The following is a 25,356-nucleotide window of genomic DNA, read 5'->3' as shown; positions in this document are numbered from 1 at the left end:
ACATTGAGTTGTTGTTTTACCTGAAATGCACAAGGTCCTCTACTCCACCAGTTAATTCACACATAAAACGGTCAACCGAATCGTTTCTAGAGGGGGGACAAAATACATTTATTTATTTAAAATATATTTATGCCCAATAGCCACGATGGCGCACGTGTGCAGCCGGTTTGGGTTCYGCAGTAGCCCTGGGCAACGCAGACGCTYGTTGGCGCGSGGAGCAGTGTGGGTGCAATAATGGAACAACATAGATTTCTACATTTATAAGGTCGAGGGTTCGAGACCTGCTCCCTGCTGTTTCATTASAATATGAAAGATAAGGGCCATATGTTCTGAAAACCATTTGGCAAGTGATGCTTATTGACGTTTCCAAACGTTAAAACCAGCACCAGAATTGTAGTTCACATGGCTAGTTGTGGTTAATCGCTGAAGAGTTCGAGAGCTAAACTAGGCCTACAGTACCGACATCGTCATCATCAAACATAACTGTGTCACATATTTAGTGCGCATATACACACTATATTACGGTTACGGGCACTGACGGCAAACAATGGCGGCCCCCGGTGGGAACGATTAGATAAATGTTTTGTAATACCTATTTTCACAGCAATTTACCTATTGTTCTGATACTTCTGCAATATTGAAAACTGTTTCGTGACCAGTAAAACGGATCACATTGTTAATTCTGATATGAGGGCAGTTGGTAAGTGGACATGGCTAACGTTAGCTATTCAGAACCAGAATTGAGTTTTGTAACGTTAGTTGAGGTCGGATGAGATAAGAGATGAAGCCCGGATGAGATAGAGCAAGTCTACGTTGAGATCAATACATCTTATTCAAATGCTCTTGCTTTTTCGAAAATGCAGGCATCTGAGTTTTTTGTCAAATCAAGATCACATTTTATTTGTCACATGCTTAGTAAACAACAGGCTTAGACTAACAGTGAAACGCTTACTTGCGGGCCGGGAACCTTCCCAACAATGTAGAAAGGATTTTTTGTTTAGAAATAATTACACGAGTAAAGAACTTGGCTATATACACGGGGTACCAGTACCAAGTCGATGTGCAGGGGTATGAGGTAGATTTAGTTAGGATAGTCTTGGAGGTAGTGCCACATTGTCATTCTAACATGTTTCATTTGATCATATTTACTGATCTATTTTCAACAAGTAAAATAATGTCAAATGTTGATTATCTGCACAACCTAACTCTCCTTCTCTTACTTTGATAGTTGYCATGAAACTTTGACATGTTGGCACAGAAACTGCACCTGCTCCGACACAACGTCCTGTCATTTGTATCCTCTCGGACTGGCAGTGACCTCACCAGGCGCCAGTATGATGTCATCGTGGTGGGGGGAGGACATGCTGGGACTGAGGCGGCGGCCGCAGCAGCCAGATTGGGAGCAGAGACCCTCCTCATTACCCAGAAGATCATGACTATCGGTGAGAGAGAGGAAGAGCCTCCTGTTATTTACTTGTGGGATCAGTAGGAATAGAGCAGTGTTTCTCTGAACCACCCACCCACTCACACTCCCTCCCTCTCTCGCACCCTTCTCCTCTCGTTGTACCTCAGGGGCCCTCTCCTGTAACCCCTCTCTGGGGGGCGTGGGGAAGGGCCAGTTGGTGAGGGAGGTGGATGCTCTGGACGGTCTGTGTGGGCGAGCAGGCGACTGGGCCGGGGTCCACTTCTCCATCCTAAACCGCAGCAAAGGGCCCGCTGTGTGGGGCCCCCGGGCACAGCTGGACCGGGAACGCTACCGCCAATTCATCCAGGTACCTACCACTCGGCACAGCCAGGATCTGTTCAAGTTCATTTAATTGAATTGTTTAAACAGGAATCAGACAAGTTGTTTACATAAAGTCCTGTGTCGGCTTAGTTGATAAGAGTGTGGCGCTAGCAATGCCAAGTTTGTGGGTTTAATTCCTGCATGTATCACTTAAAAATAAATGTATGCACTCACTGTACTGTAAGTCCCTTTAGATAAAATCGTCTACCATGTGGCAGATAAAAGAGCACATATTGGCTCCAAATCCATTTGGCAGTGATACTCTTTTTAATTGACCATCTATCTCAAGAAAATCTGTCTATCTAGAAAATGATTAATGCTTTAATCCTCTCCTGACTCCTCTGCAGTCAGAATTGCTGTCCACTCCCAGGCTGACAGTGTTGGAGGGCTCAGTGGAGGAGTTGCTGGTGTCACAACCCAACCCAGAGGAGCCTGGACACCACAGAGTCACTGGGATAAGACTGGGTAGGAAAGACTGACAGACTGATAGACTGACTCTCTCACACAAACACACTACACATTCAAACACTACACTCTACACAGTGTCTCTCTTAGTATCTGGTACTAGTGTTTTCCTGTTGAATCTTTGACCATTCCCCTAAAGCGTCATGCTGTCATCTGTTTATGTCCTCTCTTTCTCTCGCTCTTAAACACACACTCCTCTCTYTCAAACACTCCTCGCTCTCTCTCTAACACACCYCTCTCGCTCTCTGTCAATTTTAATTAAATTCAAAGGGCTTTATTGGCATGGGAAGCAAGTGGAATAGATAATAAACAAAAGTGAAATAAACAATCTGAAATGATCATGAGAAGATTACAGTCACAAAAGTTTCAAAAGAATAGTGATATTTCAAATGTTATATTACTGGCTATGTATAGTGTTGTAACAATGTGCAAATAGTGTGCAAGTACAAATGGGAAAATAAATAGATAAACATAGTTTGTATTTACTGTTAGATTCTAATGAACCTATTAAAACTCACTGACAATTAGTAAAGCTCAAACCAAGTTTATTCACCYATTGGGTTATACAGCTGCATAAGACACAGACATGGTTCCAACAGTGGTAGTGTGTATATACAGTTGAAGTCGGAAGTTTACATACACCTTAGCCAAATACATTTAAACTCAGTTTTTCACAATTCCTGACATTTAATCCTAGTAAAAAATCCCTGTCTTAGGTCAGTTAGGATCACCTCTTTATTTTAAGAATGTGAAATGTCAGAATAATGTAGAGTGATTTATTTCAGCTTTTATTTCTTTCATCACATTCCCAGTGGGTCAGAAGTTTACATACACTCAATTAGTATTTGGAGCATTGCCTTTAAAATTGTTTAACTTGGTCAAACGTTTCAGGTAGACTTCCACAAGCTTCCCACAATAAGTTGGGTGAATTTTGGCCCATTCCTCCTGACAGAGCTGGTGTAACTGAGTCAGATTTGTAGGCCTCCTTGCTCGCACACACTTTTTCAGATCTGCCCACAAATTTGCTATAGGATTGAGGTCAGGGCTTTGTGATGGCCACTCCAATACTCGACTTTGTTGTACTTAAGCCATTTTGCCACAGCCTTGGAAGTGTGCTTGGGGCCATTGTCCATTTGGAAGACCCATTTGCAACCAAGCTTTAACTTCCTGACTGATGTCTTGAGATGTTGCTTCAATATATCCACATCATTTTACATCCTCATGATGCCATCTATTTTGTGAATTGCACCAGTCCCTCCTGCAGCAAAGCACCCCCACAACATGATGCTGCCACCCCCGTGCTTCACGGTTGGGATGGTGTTCTTCAGCTTGCAAGCCGCCCCTTTTTCCTCCAAACATGAACGATGGTCATTATGGCCAAACAGTTATATTTTTGTTTGATCAGACCAGAGAACATTTCTCCAAAAGTACGATCTTTGTCCCCATGTGCAGTTGCAAAACGTAGTCTGGCTTTTTTCTGGCAGTTTTGGAGCAGTGGATTTTTCCTTGCTGAGCGGCCTTTCAGGTTATGTCGATGTTTTACTGTGGATATAGATACTTTTGTACCGGTTTCCTCCAGCATCTTCACAAGGTCCTTTGCTGCTGTTCTGGATTGATTTGCACTTTTCGCACCAAAGTACGTTCATCTCTAGGAGACGCGTCTTCTTCTTGAGCGGTATCGCAGCTGCGTGGTCCTATGGTGTTTATACTTGTGTACTATTGTTTGTACAGATGAACGTGGTACCTTCAGGCGTTTGGAAATTGCTCCCAAGGATGAACCAGACTTGTGGAGGTCTACAATTTGTTTTCTGAGGTCTTGGCTGATTTCTTTTGATTTTCCCATGATGTCAAGCAAAGAGGCACTGAGTTTGAAGGTAGGCCTTGAAATACATCCACAGGTACACCTCCAATTGACTCAAATGATGTCAATTAGCCTATCAGAAGCTTCTAAAGCCATGACATATTTTCTGTAATTTTACAAGCTGTTTAAAGGCACAGTCAACTTAGCGTATGTAAACTTCTGACCCACTGGAATTGTTATACAGTGAATTATAAAGTGAATACTGTCTGTAAACAATTGTTGGAAAAATTACTTGTGTCATGCACAAAGTAGATGTCCTAACCGACTTGCCAAAACTATAGTTTGTTAACAAGAAATGTGTGGAGTGGTTGAAAAACAAGTTTTAATGACTCCAACCTAAGTATGTAAACTTCCGACTTCAACTGTATACCCCAATTTGGGTGACGTTCCCTCCTCTCTAAACATTACATCTTTATTATTAGGCAGGAAGTTAAGTGATGCGGGCAACAAACTGTTCCTTCTCCTTTAATGTGACCAGACCTGACCTTTGCCCCCCATTCCTCACTAAACCACATCTCTCCATTAGTGCCTGYCAACATGTGATTGCCTTTTCTTTACTCAGTACATTCCAAGCTTAATTGCCTTCATCATATGCATTCCTTCTACAGAACCATTTACTTCGAGTGTAGATACCAGACTWTGGCACTCAATATTTCAATATATAGTCTTCACTGATTGCCCTTTTCTTGTGGCAACAGGTGACATATTCCACATACGTTTTTCCAGCTGCAGATTATGATCGATAATGTCAAAAGCCACACAGAAGTCTAACAAAACAGCTCCCACAATCTTTTTATTAAACAGTTTTTACAGTCATTTTCTCACTTCAAATAATATTTTTGCAGGAATCTCTTTGAGAATGATTTTGCCGACGATTGTATCTCCGCCGGGCTTAGAATTAGTAACTGGAATAAGCAATTTCATAAATGTGTCAAGTGCAGCGTTTGCTTGTTCCTCATTACACACCAGCAAATATTATTTATATCATCAACATAATAATCACTACAAAACTTATTGTATGACCTCTTATACACTATATTAGGCCCAGGCTTTGGAACTTTGGTTTTCCTAGATATGGCTACTATATTGTGATCACTACATCCTATGGATTTGGATACTGCTTTAAAGCAAATTTCTGCAGCGTTATTAAATATGTGATCAATACATATTGATGATTTCATTCCTGTGCTATTTGTAACTACCATGGTTGGTTGACTGACAACCTGACTCAGGTTGCAGGCACTGGTATAAGTTTGATGTTTTTTCTTGATTGGGCAGCTTGGTGAAAGCCAGTCAATATTTAAATCACCCAGAAAATATACTTCTTTGTTGATATGACATACATTATCAAGCATTTCACACAYATCATCCAGATACTGTCTTGGTGGTCTATAGCAGCTTTCCACAAGACTGGGCTTTAGGTGAGGCAGATGAACCTGTAGCCAAACAGTATTTAACATGAGATCCTCTCTAAGCTTTACAGRAATGTGGTTCTGAATATAGACCGCAACACCACCCCCGTTGGCATTTCTGTATTTTCGGTAGATGTAATAGCCATGTATTGCTAACACTGTATCATCAAAGGTATTATCTAAGTGCGTTTCAGAGACAGTCCGTATATGAATGTAATCTGTTTCAAGAAAGTTATTGACTTTATGAACCTTGTTTCTTAGACTACATATGTTAATATGGGCAATTTTTTTCTCTCACTTTTCTGGGTTGCTTTATTGTTTTGAATGCTTTACTGGGAAGCTTATCAGAAGTAGACTTGCTTATGTTATTTATATTGGAGCTGATGGTGCACGGTGAGCTGCACACAGTGGACTTCCTACTAGGGCACACCGCCTCAGTGTTAACAGTGTAACTCTGGTTCATAGGCACATGATTACTGCATACAATAGCTGTAGAATCAACAGAGGTATTCAGGGCAGTTAGGGGGACAAATTAAGTTACTTACAATGTGCCTTCCAACGTCCCTGGGATAATGTACATTTGATGCAGCATTATGACAACTTATTGTCACAATGGTAGGGATAAACTGAGCTGGTCTTGGGTCATTGAGAAGTCTTAACGCAGCCTTGAAATGCATCCAGGAGCCAAGATGATTTGGATGGACTCCGTTATTCCTGTAGAGTATCTTCTGTTTCCAGAAGGAGTCATAGTTATCTATAAAAGTGATTCCAACAACGCTACAGTAATCTTTTAACCAGATGTGTAATGCCAGTTGTCTGTTGAATCTTTCACACCTGTGGCCCAACGATGGTACCGGACCTGAAATGATTGACCGCTTTTTGGAATCTTTCAATGCTAAAATCAGTTCTTTAAAATACATTTTCAGAAGTTGCGAGCTAGCCCTCCCGATGTCGTTTGACCCCACGTGGACTACGACAGCGTCAGCTCCCGGCATCTGTCGTAGAATGGTCAGAAGCAGCCTTGTAATGTCCTGTACTCGTGCTCCTGGGTAGCACAGGGGTTTTGCACTTAAACCGAGATGTTTCTCACCATAGGGCTGCCGATGATGACAAGTAGTGAAACAGCCGGGGAGGTCCGGCCGTTCTTTCTCCTCGAGTGGTTTACAAGACCCCTTGAGGACTRAAGGGCGGTGGGGCCCGATGGACCAGAGCCGGCTGTAGTATATGTGGTAGAGACCCCACTGGGCTGGAGACAGTGTAGAGGATGAAGGAATCTCTGGAAGCAGGTGGGCAAAACTGTTGGTCAGCAGGATGGGATCCCCCAAAAGCCATTTCAGCCCCATTCACCAAAGACCGCAGCCTTGCGCTAGGCTTACGGTGTGTGACGTGCCTCACATGGGATGCAGGATCGATAACAGTGGCATCCACCAGTCAGTCAGAGAGTGGCAACGACCAGCTGAGGAGTAGAAAAGGAAAAGGTCTTCGAGTGGGAACTATCCAGGATACGCTGCAGTGTCTCAATTTGCTTACTCTGGACGTCCAGCTCAGACATACAGTACCAGTCAAGAGTTTGGACACACCTACTCATTCAAGKKTTTTTYTTTWTTTTGACTATTTTGTACATTGTAGAATAATAGTGAAGACAAACTATGAAATAACACATATTGAATAATGTAGTAACTAAAAGTTTTAAACAAATCTAAATGTATGTTATATTTGAGATTCTTCAAAGTAGCCACCCTTTGCCTTGATGACAGCTTGCAYACTGTTGGCATTCTGTCAAGGGTGGCTACTTTGAAGAATCTCAGATATCAAATATATTTTGATTTGTTTAACACTTTTGGTTACTACATTATTCAATATGTGTTATTTAATAGTTTTGATGTCTTCACTCTTATTCTACAATGTGGAAAATAGTAAAAATTAAGAAAAACCCTTGAATGAATGAGTAGGTGTGACTGGTACTGTATATTCCTCAGTAAGCTGACAATTTCCACATTTGGAAATTTGGCCTGACAATATTATCCCGGAACTGTGACAAGTAGGTGCAGCTCCTACATGGGATGAAATGTTCACCGTAGTCTCTGAAGGTGGTTGCTGCCAATCTGGGAAAAGTCTGTTTCCCCGTATGGCAGAAAGTGGTAGACGCCATTTTGAAACAACTCTGTTCAAATCCTTGCAAATAAAATAGGTTGTCGAGGAATCAGCTAAAAGTCAATCAATCCACACAGTGTGATTTGTCAGATTGAATCACACAGTTTGTGGGATCACCACAGTCATAGGCAACAAGCCAGAACCCAACCACAGACTAGAATCCAGCCAGCACCCACAATAAACACAACCAACTGCACAGGGAGGCTGTGCACGCTCCTATTATGCACAACTAGAATGACAGAGACATAGGACACAGACACAAGGAACTCCAGCATAACCCCGGGAATATGAACAAAGGAAACCATACATTTAATTAAATAAACAGAACTTCTACCTCATGAGACTTGCGAACATTCATGTGCACAATAAAGATTGTGCCCACTCAGAGGGTAAGACATGGTCTATGGGCTAAATAAAAATGTATCAAACATAAAACAGAAATGTCGAAGTGTTGCAATAAATGGTATGGGGATGGAATGTTGAAACGCTAACATTAGCAATTATTGTGGGATTAGTTGGAATATAGATTTACCACATATGTATTTAAACATGTGAAAGCAACAGCAAACATTTCAACAACAGAACAAGCCCTCCCAACTGGCCACTGGCAGTAGTTTGGGGAGCGCAAGTGCGTCTTCGCCACAGTAATAATTTTAACAAATTCCAAATGCAAGCTTCATAAGTAAATTATAAATCAAGCAATTTTGACAAAAGACCATGTGAGTRATTGTTACTTGATGCCCCATTGCTGGTGAGCTTGCAAAGTAGGCCTAAACAGTAGTGATGCTACGTTTGATACTGGAGCTCCGAGGCATACGTCGAAATTGCAAAGCAGATAATGCAGTGTTCACATACTAGTTGGAACTCGGAAACTCAAATGTGCGACTTGCTGATTCATTGAACGCGGCACGTGTATAACTAAAACCAGTTAGCAAGTCAGACATTTCAGAGTTTCATATTTCCATCTAGCACTTATACAGTGGCAATAAAAAGTATGTTAACCCTCAGGAAATACCTGGACTTCTGCATTAAATTGTCATAAAATTTGATCTGAACTTCATCTAGGTCACAATAGACAAACACAGTCTGCTTAAACTAATAACACAAACAATATGTTTTCATGTCTTTTATTGAACACACCGTGTAAACATTCACAGTGCAGGGTGGAAAAAGTATGTGAACCCTTGGATTTAATAACTGGTTGACCCTCCTTTGGCAGCAATAACCTCATCCAAACGTTTTCTGTAGTTGCGGATCAGACCTGCAACGGTCAGGAGGAATTTTGGACCATTCCTCTTTACAAAACTGTTTCAGTTTAGCAATATTCTTGATGTCTGTTGTGAACTGCTCTCTTGAGGTCATGCCACAGCATCTCAATGGGGTTGAGGTCAGGACTCTGACTGGGCCACTYCAGAAGGYGTATTTTCTTCTGTTGAAGCCATTCTGTTGTTGATTTACTTCAGTGTTTTGGGTCGTTGTTCTGTTGCTTCACCCAACTTCTGTTGAGCTTCAATTGGAGGACAGATAGCCTTACATTTTCCTTCAAAATGTCTTGATTAACTTGGTAATTCATCTTTCAGTCTGATAGCAAGCTGTGCAGGCCCTGAGGCAGCAAAGCAGCCACAAACCATGAATCTCCCTCCACCATACTTTACAGTTGGGATGAGGTTTTGATGTTGGTGTGCTGTGCCACTTTTTTTCTCCACACATAGTGTTGTGTGTTCCTTCGAAACAACTCAACTGTAGTTTCATCTGTCCACAGAATATCCAGGTGTGCACTTTTGCAAACTTCAGACGTGCAGCAATGTTTTTTTTGGACAGCAGTAGCTTCTTCCGTGGTGTCCTCCCATGAACACCATTTTTGTTTAGTGTTTTATGTAAACTCGTCAACAGAGATGTTAGCATGKTCCAGAGATTTCTGTAAGTCTTTAGCTGACACTGGGATTCTTCTTAACCTCATTGAGCATTTTGCGCTGTGCTCTTGCAGTCATCTTTGCAGGACGGCCACTCCTCGGGAGAGTAGCAACAGTGCTGAACTTTCTCCATTTATAGACAATTTGTCTTACCGTGGACTGATGAACATCAATGCTTTTAAGGATACTTTTGTAACCCTTTCCAGCTTTATGCTGGAAGTCAACAATTCTTAATCCTAGGTCTTCTGAGATCGCTACTCTTTCCTGTGGCTATATTGTCTCACATTCCTACCGCCAAAAGGACCAACTGGAAGGACAACCAGGAAACTGCATTAAAACATAATTTTATTTATAATTCTGGCTTGTAAAGGTCATGATAGGAAACTTTCCTGATTCAAACATTTCTGCCCGACGTAGAATTCAATGCCATTCAACGACTGGTTTCCAGGCAACCCAGCAGCTTGTGCATTCTTGTAGTTTGTACATCCAGGTACTGAGCACCACAGCATGACTAAACTTTACAGATGTTGTCGACACAAATGTAATATTTATTCGCAAGCTGATGTTCTATGAACGAGTGGCTGGTACGGTGAGTAACGTTAGCTCTCTGACACCCATTCTCAACTGGATGCACCTCGACAGGGACGTACTACATCCTGAAATCGCAATGAATTCTTGATATTGTGGTTTAGTTACAACCAGGAGATATAGATGGCCTTTTTCTACCAGTGAGATGCAGAAACGCTCGTATTTGCGTGTAGTGAGGAAATTCTTGATTTTTATGACACAAGTCAATAACATATTAATGGACATATACAGTGAAAGAGCAGCAGTAAAATGTCCCTTAACAGAACTTTGCCAACTGACTAATAATTAATTATATCAGAATAGAGAGTCTGAAAACAATCATTGTTAAAATATGGAGAGTCCGGGTGCTGGTAAACAGCAACACGTGAAGAGATGTTTTCTCGGTGCTTYGATCCAGGGCGAACAATTTACTATTAATACTTGACCAACACCTCCCCCACCGTGTTCATTTTGTAATATTACATTTTGAATCGAACCCAATTTACTAATCTGGATTTTTTTTCAGATTTCCCCCTTTTAATTGTAAAATGTCGAGACAACAACGGCCGCGGGCCACAAAAGAGCAGGCCTCTGCTGAAGCCTCGGGCTCGCCTGACACGGACTCTGATCCCCCCCCGACCTAGCCATGGTAATGGCGGCTATCATTCAATCTGAACAGACTGTGCTGGCTAAGGTGGAGTCATTATCCACTGACCTATCCACACAAATAGCTATCCTCACAACCGAGGTCAACATAAAGATCGACTCCGTTAAAGAAGACTTGGCGAGACATGACACCCGTCTGAATWGCCTGGAAGGCGGCGCAAATATTTATTTCGACAAAAAGGTTTTAAATKATCTGGTAATGCCAATATGGAATACTATCAAACGCTTCTCAAAGATGCTCTCTGGTGGTCAAACTAGCAGTGACTTGAAGTAACAGAAGAAATGGCTGAGAATTAAATGACGTACCACAGAATGCTGCAGCAGCACGCAGGGTGTGCCGCAGTATGACGCAACATTTAAAGGAGGAACCACTGTACATCAACAGGAGGACAGGCAACATAATACTAACTAGCTATTGTGGGCTCATACTGTAACCCTGCACTAGTCGTGCTAACGCGACCAAGGACCAACTAGTGAATTCATATCTTGATTAGAAACGTGCCTCCACCCTGCTGCCCAAAAAATGACAATTATTCATCCACGCAGGGTACACACTACCGTTCAAAAGTTTGGGGTCACTTAGAAATGTCCTTGTTTTTGAAAGAAAAGCACATTTCTTTTGTCCATTACAATAACATCAAATTGATCAGAAATACAGTGTAGACATTTAATGTTGTAAATGACTATTGTAGTTGGAAACAGCTTTTTATTCTACATGGGCATGTTAGCTAATCCAAATGTATCATTAGAAAACCCTTTTGGAATTATGTTAGCACAGCTGAAAACTGTTGTGCTGATTTTAAAGAAGCAATAAAAGTGTCCTTTAGACTCGTTGGAGCATCAGCATTTGTGGGTTCGATTACAGGCTCAAAATGGCCAGAAACAAAACTTTCTTCTGAAACTCGTCAGTCTATTCTTTTTCTGAGAAATGAAGGCTTTTCCATGCGAGAAATTGCCAAGAAACTGAAGATCTCATACAACTCTGTGTACTACTCCCTTCACAGAACAGAAACAGACACCACACAAGTTCTCAACTGGCAGCTTCMTTAAATAGTACCCGCAGTCCCAATGTTTGTTGTGACATACGTGTACAATGAAATCCTTCCTAGTCAGAAACTGCCACAGACACTTACCCAGGCGACTATTTTGGTTTTGCTTAAAAAAGACGAATCCCCTAGACTGTGGCTCATACCGCCCTATAATTATTTTGTGCTGCAATTATAAAATTCTCACTTAGGTCCTCTCGTGCCGTTTAGAGACAGTGATGCCTAATAATTAACTGACCAAACCAGATTTATCTCAGTTAGGCAATCCTTCTATAATTATATTTAATGTTCTTTATTCTGAGTGGGAATATCTATTTACAGTACTGGAGAGATTTKGATTTGGCCCGTCATTCCTTTCCTGGATTAAGATTTTGTACTCGTCCCCAGTGGCTTCTGTTCGCACCAACAATGTTACCTCCAGCTACTTCCCTCTCCACAGGGGGAGCAGAGAGGGTTGCTGTTTATCCCCTTTCCTATTTGATATGACTATTGAGCATCTTGCTATAACATAACCCACAAGTTGTCCTTATATGCAGACGATCTTCTTTTATACTCTTCGACATGCTACAAGGTTTTGGCACATTCTCTGGTTATAAGTTAAACCTAACAAAAGTGTGCTCCTCCCCATTAATCAGTTAGCAGAAGGTATTGGGAATGCCAACTTCCCATTTAAGGTGGAGCATCAGGTCTTTACTTATTTGGTGATAAAGGTCACACACTCATTTTAAGGCTCTCTTTAAATATAACTTCGCACTAAGCAGGATTTCATAAGGTGGTCGTCTCTTCCCATTTCATTAACAGGTTGCATTAATTCTGGTAAGATGACTGTACTACCTAGTGTAGCAGGCTCAATGAGGTGTGGTTACCACGTCACCAAGTTCAATAACAAAACACGCACACGAGYACAACTAGAATAAAAATGGGCAATTTATTAGGGAGATTGGCACACTGTGGGAAAGRGGGGAATTCAGCAACCAGTCCACAATCCRTTCTCATTGCCCGTTCTGTTCTCCAGGGGCAGGAAGTCCATATAAGGCTAGGTTAGGTACACTGTGCATGGCTCCCGACAAAAGTTAGACTTAACCTGGTCCCCATTAATACAATACGCGGAGAGCCTGCCTTTTACCTAGTGTAATTTGCGTAGTTTGGTAAGCAGTCATGTCTGTTCTAGTGGCCATTTGTGCTGATAATAATTTTTATACAACTTTTTTTTAATTATTTTTTTCATTGTTTTTGTTTCTATTACTGTTTGTTTCTTTCCTATTTAACTTTTATAGATGCCTTGGTGGGTGGGTGGTGTGGAGGGAGGGTATGGATGGGAGAATGAGGGGTTGGGGTTGTACTGCTTTTGTTATATAGATTTATAGATTTTCAGATATATATTTTTTAAATAAATAAAAAATATTTAGAGTCAGATGGGGGCATATACACTGAGTGTACAAAACATTAGGAACACCTTCCTAATATTGAGTTGCACACCCTTTTGCCCTCAGAACAGCCACAATTCGTTGGGCCATGGACTCTACAAGATGTCGAAAGCGTTCCACAGGGATGCTGGCCCATGTTGACTCCAATGCTTCCCACAGTTGACCAAGTTGGCTGGATGTCCTTTGGGTGGTGGACCATTCTTGATGCACACGGGAAACTGTTTACCCTGAAACCTAGCAGCATTGCAGTTCTTGACACACTCACACCGGTGCGCCTGACACCTACTACACCCTTTACCCTCTGAATGGCACACATACACAATCCATGTCTCAAGACTTAAAAATCCTTCTTTAACCTGTCTCCTCCCCTTCATCTACACTTAAAGTGGATTTTACAGGTGACCTCAATAAGGGATCACAGCTTTCACCTGGATTTACCTGGTCAGTCTATGTCATGGAAAGTTCCTAATGTTTTATAYACTCAGTGTWCATTGCACACATGTCAATGTCTCAATCTGAGTTGACTTTCTTTTTTTTTTCTTTATGTATTATTTATTTTCTCCCTGCTGTGATATATAATTTGAAAGATCTTATTTAAACCATYTTATAATCCCTCCTGAGTCTCAGCCACAATTTACATGTGGATGTTTCACTGAAGATACAGTAAACTCCCTGTAATTYTTTGGAGAGGATGTTTGTAAATCTATTCGACTCCCTGTCTCTAGAAGTATAATAATGTCTACATACAGTATTTACAAAGTCTAGGTCTGGGATTTTCACACCAAAGGTTGAAGAGCACAAACCCTGAATATTATAGCAGCTTATACTTAAGGATGCTATGTTTCAAATGTTCCTTTAGGACATGTTCTCTCTMTTCTCTCCTCTTAGTGGATGGAAGCCACCCCATCTTGTCCAGCTCAGTGGTACTTACCACTGGCACTTTCCTGTCCGGCTCCCTCTTCATGGGCCAAACCACCTCWCCCGGGGGGAGGATGGGGGACGCCCAATCATGTGCCGGACTTTCATACACACTGAAAGAGACATTGGGGTTGAGGGTGGGTCGGCTGAGGACTGGCACACCCCCTCGGATAGTGAAGGAGTCCGTAGATCTGTCCTTGGCTCAGCTTCAAGCCCCGGACAAACAGCCCACTCCCTTCAGTTTTCTCAACACGCACACCCACTGCAAGGTAAAAACTACAAAGAAAGACTACAACTGCCAATATGCCAACATAAAACATTACACCCGGCAAATATTGTTTTTGGGTTAATTCGAAGGTAAAGATGTACTGCTGCACATTTGCAATATTGAATTTGACTCTTTGCACTTAATTGGATTTCAGGTATTTCTAAATGTTATTCTTTAAGAACCAGACAAAATTATAAACAAAATGTTGCGTAATACACCTTAAATTCTCTAGAARCTGGCTGTGATGCTAACATGCTATGCCCTGTAGCCAGAAGAGCAGCTCCCCTGCTACCTGATCCACACCACACCTGGAGTGGAGAGAGTGGTCAGGGAGAGTGTCCACCTCAACTGTCACATACAGCAGGACGCCAAAGGTCCCAGGTACATGCAGACAGAGACACACTCACCCACACACACAGTAAACTGTGTGTAAACTGTGTACACATTACTTTACACACTGAATTTTGTCTTTCCTCCTCTTAGATACTGTCCCTCCATCGAGTCGCGAGTGCTGCGGTTTCCGGGGCGACGGCACCAGGTGTGGCTGGAGCCGGAAGGTTTGACCTCTGACCTGTTGTACCCCCAGGGCCTGTCCATGACCATGCCCCCTGACGTGCAGCTCCGCCTCCTTAGGGAGATCCCCGCCTTGCACCGAGCCGAGATCCGCACTCCTGGTATGCAGCCCTAAATACAGACACCCACTCTGKGTCCCAATAATCTGTCCTTTCTCCTGAAGTGTGCACTTGTTCACTTCCAATCCAATGAGTGAGTGAGAAGAGTGCAGGCAGAAAAATGGTATGCAGAATCTCAGGTCAACCTATCCCGTACCCCTTGACCGTTTATGCACCTTCCTAGATCTGAAAGAATTGGATGGGCGTTAACAATATAGTAATAGCTCCACCTTGCTAGCCTTCTTGTAAGCTAAGTAGGATTTTTGCCATTTTACTTACACCCATCCAGTTCTTTCAAGTCTGAGGAGGAATCCAGAAGTTAACTCTAACTGCTGAACTTTCGATCAGATTTAAGTGCACCTGTTAGACACAGTTATCATCAAGCTTGATTGACCTAAACATGTTTTAGTTCGCTGCCTACAACTACATTAGCACTCTCCGAGGTGTGTCATTGCGGTTGTTTTGGAGAGACTACACTATAGTTGGACTGCGCTTAACCACTGATCTACAAATCACCTTCCATCCCAAATAACTACTCATTATTATGTGAAATAACTAAAGTTATGAAGTTTAGCGATTCTGCGTCTCACCTTGCTCAAACTGATTTCCTCAAATACGCCGATTATAACCTCCTTATCTCTCTGGATTCCAGGTTACGGGGTGCAGTATGACTTTGTGTGCCCCACCCAGCTGACTCCGTCTCTGCAGGTGAAGAGCACTCAGGGGCTCTTCCTCGCGGGTCAAATCAACGGCACCACGGGCTACGAGGAAGCAGCYGCACAAGTAGGGGTTAAATCTGTTCTAATCTGGGAACTGGGACTCCTGGGTCGTGTCATTTGGACAAGTAAGGGAAAATGTTTTGAAACGTTTTGGAACTACAATGTGCATTTTTTATTGGGCAAGTACAGGTAGTCCCTCCCTGTTTTAGTCTGTTTTCTGCCATTTGGTGCCTAGACTCTCTGGCCAAGAAACAGTGACATTAATTGTTCACTTYACTATCAGAAAAGAAAACCAGCAGCACTCTTGGACTGAAGGCTGKTAGCAGAATAGCCATTTTAMATGTTTAMCATTTTGGTCATTTAGCAGACGTGCTTATCCAAAGCGACTAACGGTACAGYGWGTGCATAMATWTTTTGTATGATCACTGTGGGACTTAAACTCTCAACCTTGGCAATGCTACCAGCCRTTTGCCACACTTTTTACCAACTGACCCACCACAGGACCCTACAATATATGCTACAACAAACCCATTTCTCTCCAGGGCTTGTGGGCGGGGGTGAATGCAGGTCGGACGGCCCTCTCCCTGCCCCCCATGGCACTGTCTCGTACCCAGAGCTACATCGGGGTGCTGATCGATGACTTGGTGGGCCGAGGGGTGACAGAACCTTACCGCATGTTCACTAGCCGCGCCGAGTTCAGAACCTACCTCAGGCCCGACAATGCAGACCTCCGTCTCACCCCCAGAGGTATCATAATGTGTGTTTCTGACAGGACCCAACTACTGGGTGCACTTGTTTTGGCTTACATAGGGCCCCGGGTWGGTGGAGTTTGCATATTTTAGACCATTCCATTGGCCCCAAAAGGAAATCTYCACCCACCCGGGTCACAGGGCAAGCTAAAACAAACACACTCCAGTAATGTAGTGATACATGAACAGAGTGTATTATTGTCTGTGTTCAGTTGAGGTCAAGCATGAGTCACTGACAGGAAATCCAGCAGCTTGGAGCTTAATATTGTTAACAAAGTGCACACTGTCATTGGCTGCATAGGTTTATAAGATAAGAAAATGAYTACTGTCATTAGCCAACTGGAGGAATTTTAAGACATATTGCATCTCTGGCCATGATCGACTGATCACAGACTGAGCAATCTTACTGATACAAATAATGGTCAGTCTGCAGTCACCAACTGCAATGTAGTCAATCTCAAAATTCCATGTCAGACTTTGTGGATTAATAATATTTGACCTTTGACCCGGTCTGCAAGGGTTTGAGGAGGTGGGCTGCGTGACTTTGCAGCGATACRAGAAAGCAGTAAGTGTGAGGGACGGCCTCCAGGAAGCCCTGATGGCCCTGCAGTCCGTGGCTCTATCCTCCACCCGCTGGAGAGAGAAGCTGGGCAACATCAGCCTGAGTGAGAACAAGAGCACCACCTTAAAGTGAGTAGGAAGTGGTTCAGCATGCATTTACTGGGATGCACTCAGCAGAAAACAATGTGGGACGTTTAGATAGAAATATACAGTGTATTCAGACCCCTTGACTTTTTCCACATTTTGTTACATTACAGCCTTATTCTAAAATGGATTAAATATATACACTGCTCAAAAAAATAAAGGGAACACTTAAACAACACAATGTAACTCCAAGTCAATCACACTTCTTGTGAAATAAACTGTCCACTTAGGAAGCAACACTGATTGACAATACATTTCACATCTGTTGTGCACAATGGAATAGACAAAAGGTGGAAATATAGGCATTAGCAAGACACCCCCAATAAAGGAGTGGGTTCTGCAGGTGGTGACCACAGACCACTTCTCAGTTCCTATCTTCTGGCTGATGTTTTTGGTCATCTTTGAATGCTGGCGGTGCTTTCACTCTAGGGTAGCATGAGACGGAGTCTAACAACACACAGGGCTCAGTAGTGCAGGTCATCCAGGATGGCACATCAATGCGAGCTGTGGCAAGAAGGTTTGCTGTTCTGTCAGCGTAGTGTCCAAAGCATGGAGGCGCTACCAGGGACAGGCCAGTACATCAGGAGATGTGAGACAGGAGGCCGTAGGAGGGCAACAACCCAGCAGCAGGACCGCTACCTCCACCTTTGTGCAAGGAGGAGCACTGCCAGAGCCCTGCAAAATGACCTCMAGCAGGCCACAAATGTGCATGTGTCTGCTCAAACGGTCAGAAACATCGCTGCACAGATATTTTCAGGCTCTGGCTGGGCCACTCGAGGAAATTCAAAGACTTGTCCCGAAGCCACCTGCATTGTCTTGGCTGTGTGCTTAGGGTCGTTGTCCTGTTAGACTGGGGCAAAGGTTCACTTTCCAAAGTCCTGAGCGCCATGGAGCAGTTTTTCATCAAGGATCTCTACTTTTCTCCGTTCATCTTTTCCTCAATCCTTACTAGTCTCCCAGTCCCTGCCACTGAAAAATATCCCCACAGCATGATGCTGCCACCACCATGCTTCACCGTAGGTGCCAGGTTTCCTCCAGATGTGACACTTGGCAGTCAGGCCAAAGAGTTCAATGTTCGTTTCATCAGACTAGAGAATCTTGTTTCTCATTGTCTGAGAGTCCTTTAGGTGCCTTTTGGCAAAATCCAAGTGGGCTGTCATGTGCCTTTTACTGAGGAGTGGCTTCCGTCTAGCCGCTCTGCCATAAAGCCCTGATTGGTGGAGTGCTGCAGAGATGGTTGTCCTTCTGGAAGGTTCTCCCATCTCCTCAGAGTAACTCTGGAGCTCTGTCAGAGTGACCATTGGGTTCTTGGTCACCTCCCTGACCAATGCTCTTCTTCCCCGATTGCCCAGTTTGGCTGGGCGGCCAGCTCTAGGAAGAGTTTTGGTGGTTCCACACTTCTTCCATTTCGGAATGCTGGAGGCCACTGTGTTCTTGGGGACCTTCAATGCTGCAGACATTTTTTGGTACCCTTCCTCAGATCTGTGCCACGACACAATCTGCAAAAATGTCTATATGGGCTATTGTTTGTAGATTTAGGATTTTTTATTTAGTCCATTTTAGAATAAGATTGTAACGTAACAAATCAAGGTGTCTGAATACTTTCCAAATGCACTGTATGACATGTAGAATAAAAAATGTAGGAAATGTCTCTGCAAAATTCAACAAGGTTTGCCTATATAGCCCTGACTTTCTATTGTTCTATGTATGGGAACAGTATCCTTAAAACATCCGTATCTGGTATTTGTGTACACACACAGGTTGTCAAAAACATAGTGACTCCTCATTCTGAAACAGACTAACATTCTGAAACAGACTAACAACACTGCAACCTATGCGTCACGTCTTACTACATTTTCAAAATACCTTTCTATTGTTTTCTCAAGCAGAGGTGTATATAGTCTGTTCATTAACCTTTACTATACCATTTATCTTTCTCTCTCAGTGGTTTGGATCTGTTGCAATACAAAGATGTGTCCTTTGAAATGTTGGCCTCCGTCTTCCCAGAGTGCCTTTCACAATATTTTGAGTACTCACAACGACTCAAGATTGAAGGTAACGGCTCTTTTTAAGTCTCAATCAGTCTGCGTCTGAAAGGGCAGTCTATTTCCTACATAGTGCACTACTTTTGTGGCTCTGGTCAAAGGTAGTGYAYAATATAGGGAATAGACTGTCATTTCAGACACGCACTCAGCACGTTTTAAAGTAAAGTTTAACAGACAGCTTTGTGGCTTTCAGCTGTGTACAGACCCCACTGCGAGAAGCAGAGTCGAGAGATGGAGAGAATACGGAGGGAGGAAAGTCTGTCTCTCCCCTCTGACATGGACTACCTCTCCTTACCAGTGTCCCTCTCTCAGGAGGTCAGAGAGATACTGGACCGAGTCAGGCCCAACACTGTGAGTCTCAGTAAAACTACAACATAAACCACATTCCCATCCACAGTTWATGCGAGTAAAGTCATATTGAAAAAATATATAATTAGGACAACTGATGGAAACAGGAAGTTTCGGTAAAATGTTATAAATACCGACAGATAATGTGTTTGATCGACAAACTGGGCTATTTTCTTTGTCAGTAAAATGAATTATGCTAGAAATGGTGGTGGAAACATATATAAAATTGTATTTGTTACATGCGCTGAATACAACAGGTGTTGACCTTACSGTGAAATGCATATTTACGAGCGCTTAACCAACAAAGAGTTAAAAAATAAATAAAGTGTGAAATAAACTAAAGGAAAAATAGTAACAAAAAATAATAACAAGGCTATATACAATCAGTACCGAGTCAATGTGCAGGGGTACGGGTTAGTTGAGGTAATGTGTATACGTAGGTAGGGGTAAAGTGACTATGCATAGATAAGACAGAGTAGGGTGTTGAAAGTGCACTGTGATGAGCTTGATGCTCATTTCCAATAAATATCGAGGGTCTTATTCTGATGACCTGATCAATGCTTGACTGCTGTTTGACAAATAAATATTCTCATTCTTATCCATAATAATCTCATCATGTAGACTAGACTGCACTGTATCTGCGAGCTGTTGGCTGGAGCACACGTACCTCCTCTGGTCTTGTTACGTTTGCTATTTAACACAACAGTTTGTGACAAAACAATCAGCAGTTGAAAATGGGATGGAAACAAATTCGGTACATGAAAACTTAAGTGAAAAATGAAATTTTATGTGCATTACGTCATCGCACAGATTTCTATCCGCAATAAGTCCGTTTGGTGGGGTAAATTGGCATATTTTCTTTATGGGGATTTTAGAATATTTTCATAAATCTGTCGCCAATTGGATGGAAACTTAGCTACAGCTAGTAATTTTTTTATGACAAAAAAATATATAACTGACCGAGTGTGACGTGCGCCCATGTCCGGACACTCATACTTGCGTCCTAAATAGGTTGTTTGGGTATGCGAAAATAAAAAAAGTGTGACCCATGTGTTTGACAACAGCTGATAATCAGATAAGGTGATGGGCTGTAMMAAAATGAACAAATGACAATTGCGCATTCGATGAGACATTCTCAGTGTGGGTGAGCCTAGTATGTTACTTGTTGCTTACTGCATACATTTTATCTAAACAATGCATTCTAAATAGTATGTAGTATACAGTATGTAGTTTTAGTGGTAAGTGGTAAGCAAGACCGATTCCRGACACAGCCTAGGTGTTGTGAGATAGGCCTTATATAATGACATGTTACACTACCACAATATAGTAAATAGATCTAACACCCTTCATAAGAATCCCAGTGGTTATCCAAATCTTCACCTGCTAAATGAGGTGTCCAAACTCTTAAGACTACAGTGCCAGTCAAGTTTGGACACACCTACTCATTCAAGGGTTTCTTTATTTTTTACAATTTTCTACATTGTAGAATAATAGTGAAGACATCGAAACTATGAAATAACACATATGGGCTCATGTAGTAACCAAAAACAGTGTTAAACAAATCAAAATATATTTTAGATTCTTCAAAGTAKCCACCGTTTGCTTTGATTACAGCTTTGCACACACTTGGCATTCTCTCAAACAGCTTCACCTGGAATGCTTTTCCTAACAGTCTTGAAATAGTTCCCACATATGCTGAGCACTTGCTGGCTGCTTTTCCTTCACTCTGCGGTCTAACTAATCCCAAACTACCTCAATTGGGTGGAGGTCAGGTGATTGTGGAGGCCAGGTCATCTGATGCGGYACTCCTTCACTTGTTCAAATAGCCCTTACATAGCCTGGAGGTGTGTTGGGTCATTGTCCTGYTGAAAAACAAATGATACTCCCACTAAAGTGCAAACCAGATTGGATGGTGTATCGCTGCAGAATGCTGTGGTAGTCATGGTGGTTAAGTGTGCCTTAAATTCGAAATTAATCACAGACAGTGTCACCAGCAAAGCACCCCCACACCATCCTACCACCTCCTCGTGCTTTACAGTGGGAACCACACATGCAGAGATCATCCGTTCTCCTACTCTGTGTCTCACAACACGGCGGTTGGAACCCAAAATCTCCAATTTGGATTCATCAGACGAAAGGACACATTTCCACCGGTCTAATGTCCATTGCTTGTGTTTCTTGGCCCAAGCAAGTCTCTTCTTCTTGGTGTAGTGGTTTCTTTGCAGCAATTCGACCATGAAGGCCTGATTCACWMAGTCTCCTCTGAACAGTTGATGTTGAGATGTCTGTTACTACAAATTTTATTTGTCACATGCGCCGAATACAACAGGTGTAGACCTTAGTGAAATGCTTACTTACAAGCCCTTAACCAACAATGCGGTTTTAAGAAAATACCCCCCCCCCAAAATTGTAATAAGAATAACAAATAATTAAAGMGCAACAGTAAATAACAATAGCGGGGATATATATACAGGGGGTACCGGCACAGAGTCTGTAAAATCTTTTGAGGATCTGAGGAACCATGCCAAATCTTTTCAGTCTCCTGAGAAGGAATAGGTTTTGCCGTGCCCTMTTCACGACTGTCTTGGTGTGCTTGGACCATGTTAGTTTGTTGGTGATGTGGAYGCCAAGGCTCTCAACCTGCTCCACTACAGCCCCATCGATGAGAATGGGRGCGTGCTCGGTCCTCCTTTTCCTGTAGTCCACAATCATCTCATTTGTCTTGATCACGTTGAGKGATAGGTTGTTATTCTGGCACCACACGGTCAGGTCTCTGACCTCATCGTTGTCGGTGATCAGGCCTACCACCGTTGTGTCATCAGCGAACTTAATGATGGTGTTGGAGTTGTGCCTGGCCGTGCAGTCATGAGTGAACAGGGAGTACAGGAGGAGACTGAGCACGCAGCCCTGAGGGGCCCCCGGGTTGAGGATCAGCGTGGCGGATGTGTTACCTACCCTTATCACCTGGGGGCGGCCCGTCAGGAAGTCCAGGATCCAGTTGCAGAGGGAGGTGTTTAGTCCCAGGGTACTTAGCTTAGTGATGAGCTTTGAGGGCACTATGGTGTTGAACGCTGAGCTGTAGTCAATGAATAGCATTCTCACATAGGTGTTCCTTTTGTCCAGGTGGGAAAGGGCAGTGTGGAGTGCAATAGAGATTGCATCATCTGTGGATCTGTTGGTGCGGTATGCAAATTGGAGCAGGTCTAGGGTTTCTGGGATAATGGTGTTGATGTGTGCCATGACCAGCCTTTCAAAGCATTTCATGGCTACAGACGTGAGTGCTACGGTTCGGTAGTCATCTAGGCAGGTTACCTTAGTCCCTGTGCCCAAGAACACTATGGTGGTCTGCTTGAAACATGTTTATATTAGACTCAGACAGGGAGAGGTTGAAAATGTCAGTGAAGACACTTCCCAGTTGGTCAGCGCATGCTCGGAGTAATGTCCTGGTAATCCGTCTGGCCCTGCGGCCTTGTGAATGTTGACCTGTTTAAAGGTCTTACTCACATCGGCTGAGGAGAGCGCGATCACACAGTCGTCCGGAACAGCTGATGCTCTCATGTAAGTTTCAGTGTTACTTTACTCGAAGCGAGCATAGAAGTTATTTAGCTTGTCTGGTAGGCTCGTGTCACTGGGCAGCTCTCGGCTGTGCTTCACTTTGTAGTCGTAATAGTTTGCAAGACCTGCTACATCCAACGAGTGTCGGAGCACGATTTAATCTTATTCCTGTATTGACGCTTTACCTGTTTGATCATTTGTCGGAGGGCATAGCAGGATTACTTCCAGGTTAGTCACGCTCCTTGAAAGTGGCAGCACTACCCTTTAGCTGTAATCCATGGCTTCTGGTTGGGGTATGTACGTACGGTCACTGTGGGGATGACGTCTTCTATGCACTTATTGATAAAGCCAGTGACTGATGTGGTGTACTCCAATGCCATCGGAAGAAAGATGATACATATTCCAGTCTGTGCTAGCAATACAGTCCTGTAGTTTAGCATCTGCTTCATCTAACTACTTTTTTTTATAGACTAGTCACTGGTGCTTCCTGCTTTAATTTTTGCTTGTATGCCGGAATCAGGAGGATAGAATTATGGTCAGATTTGCCAAATGGAGGGCGAGGGAGAGATTTGTACACGTCTGTGTGTGGAGTAAAGGTGGTCTAGAATYTTTTTYYCCTCTGGTTGCACAGTTAACAAGCTGATAGAAATGAGGTAAAACTGATTTAAGTTTCCCTGCATTAAAGTCCCCGGCCACTACGAGCGCTGCCTCTGGATGAGCGTTTTCCGGTTTGCTTATGGCGGAATACAGCTCGAGTGTGGTTTTAGTGCCAGCCTCGGTCTGTGGTGGTATGTAGACAGCTACGAAAAATACAGAATAAAACTCTAGGTAGATAGTGTGGTCTACAGCTTATCATGAGATACTCTGCCTCAGGTGAGTAAAACCTTGAGACTTCCTTAGATATCGTGCATAGGCCCCTGCCCCGTGTCTTACCAGAGGCTGCTGTTCTGTCCTGCTGATGGTGTATAACCCGCCAGCTGTATGTTCTTAATGTTGTCGTTCAGCGAAACATAAGATATGTTTTTAATGTCCCGTTGGTAGGATATACGTGCTTTCAGTTTGTCCCATTTATTTTCCAGCAAATGAACGTTAGCTAGCAGAACGGTAGGCAAGGGCAGATTAGCCACTCGTCGCCTGATCCTCACAAGGCATCCCGATCTCTTTCCGTGAAACCTACATTTCCTTTTCCAGCTAATCATGGGGATCTGGGCCAGGTCGGGCATCCGTAGTATATCCGACTAATTGCAGAACTCCTCGTCCAACTTGAGGTGAGTAATTCCAGTTCTGATGTCCAGAAGCAGCAACAGTATGTACAAAACAAGTTACGAACAACGCTTAAAGACAAACAAAATAGCATGGTTGGTTAAGAGCCGATAAGACGGCAGCCCTACCCTCCGGCGCCAACTCCAAAGCATTTATTTGGGCTGCAATCTGAGGCGCAGTGTACTCGAATGAAATTATAATTTTAAGAAGGCATACCAGGTGACTACCTCATGAAGCTCGTTGAAAGAATGCCAAGCGTGTGCAAAGCTGTCATCCTACCAAAGGGTGGCTACTTTGAAGAATCTCAAACAAATCTAAATATATTTAACACTTTTTTGGTTACATGATTTCATAGTTTGTCTTCACTATTATTCTACAATGTAGAAAATAGTAATAAAGAAAAACCCTGGAATGAGTAGGTGTGTCCAAACTTTTGACTGGTACTGTATGTGGGCTTATAGCTTTCATCAAGGAACACTGCTATCTACCAAACGTTGGGCTGCCCTGTGCTTAAATAGTCATAATACATTATTTGTAAAATGATTAATGTTGAGCAGATTGTTTTTGAGTTTGACACTTGTCTTGTCTTTGTAAATTAGCTGGGCGCTGCTACCCGTCTACCAGGCATGACTCCTGCTGGGATCATCCACCTTCTCAACTATGTCCTCAGGGCCGGGCAGAGGAACAGACACACAGAGCACAGAAACCGATCGAGCCAAAAAGAGGGGGAAAAGGGACAGCTGTGTGCAAGCAACATACCAATATCTCAGTGAAATAATGTCTAAGATTTTTTTTTTTTTTTTACAAAAATGAACTAT

General features: G+C 42.9%; 1 protein-coding gene across 2 annotated transcripts; it reads left to right on the top strand.

The window, feature by feature from the left end:
* The first annotated feature begins 534 nt into the window (after positions 1-534).
* Positions 535-25,336, top strand: mto1 (mitochondrial tRNA translation optimization 1). Of its 2 annotated transcripts, XM_024006789.2 has the most exons (14): positions 535-700; positions 1,229-1,442; positions 1,573-1,772; positions 2,134-2,251; positions 14,186-14,484; positions 14,752-14,864; positions 14,967-15,157; positions 15,807-15,937; positions 16,416-16,620; positions 17,141-17,312; positions 19,273-19,382; positions 19,566-19,723; positions 24,467-24,543; positions 25,138-25,226. In XM_024006789.2, the coding sequence occupies exons 2-13, from the start codon at positions 1,247-1,249 to the stop codon at positions 24,515-24,517; spliced, it is 1,944 nt and encodes a 647-aa protein (XP_023862557.1). In that variant the 5' UTR covers positions 535-700; positions 1,229-1,246; the 3' UTR covers positions 24,518-24,543; positions 25,138-25,226. The 2 variants fall into 2 exon arrangements, with proteins under 2 accessions (XP_023862557.1, XP_023862556.1); XM_024006788.1 differs by lacking the exon at positions 24,467-24,543 and having other exon boundaries at positions 25,138-25,336.
* The last annotated feature ends 20 nt before the right edge of the window (positions 25,337-25,356 follow it).

Source organism: Salvelinus sp. IW2-2015, linkage group LG18 (assembly GCF_002910315.2).
Source record: "Salvelinus sp. IW2-2015 linkage group LG18, ASM291031v2, whole genome shotgun sequence".
Lineage (NCBI taxonomy): Eukaryota > Metazoa > Chordata > Actinopteri > Salmoniformes > Salmonidae > Salvelinus > Salvelinus sp. IW2-2015.
The sequence above is the reverse complement of the archived record's forward strand: the minus strand, read 5'-3'. Positions and strand labels throughout refer to the sequence as shown.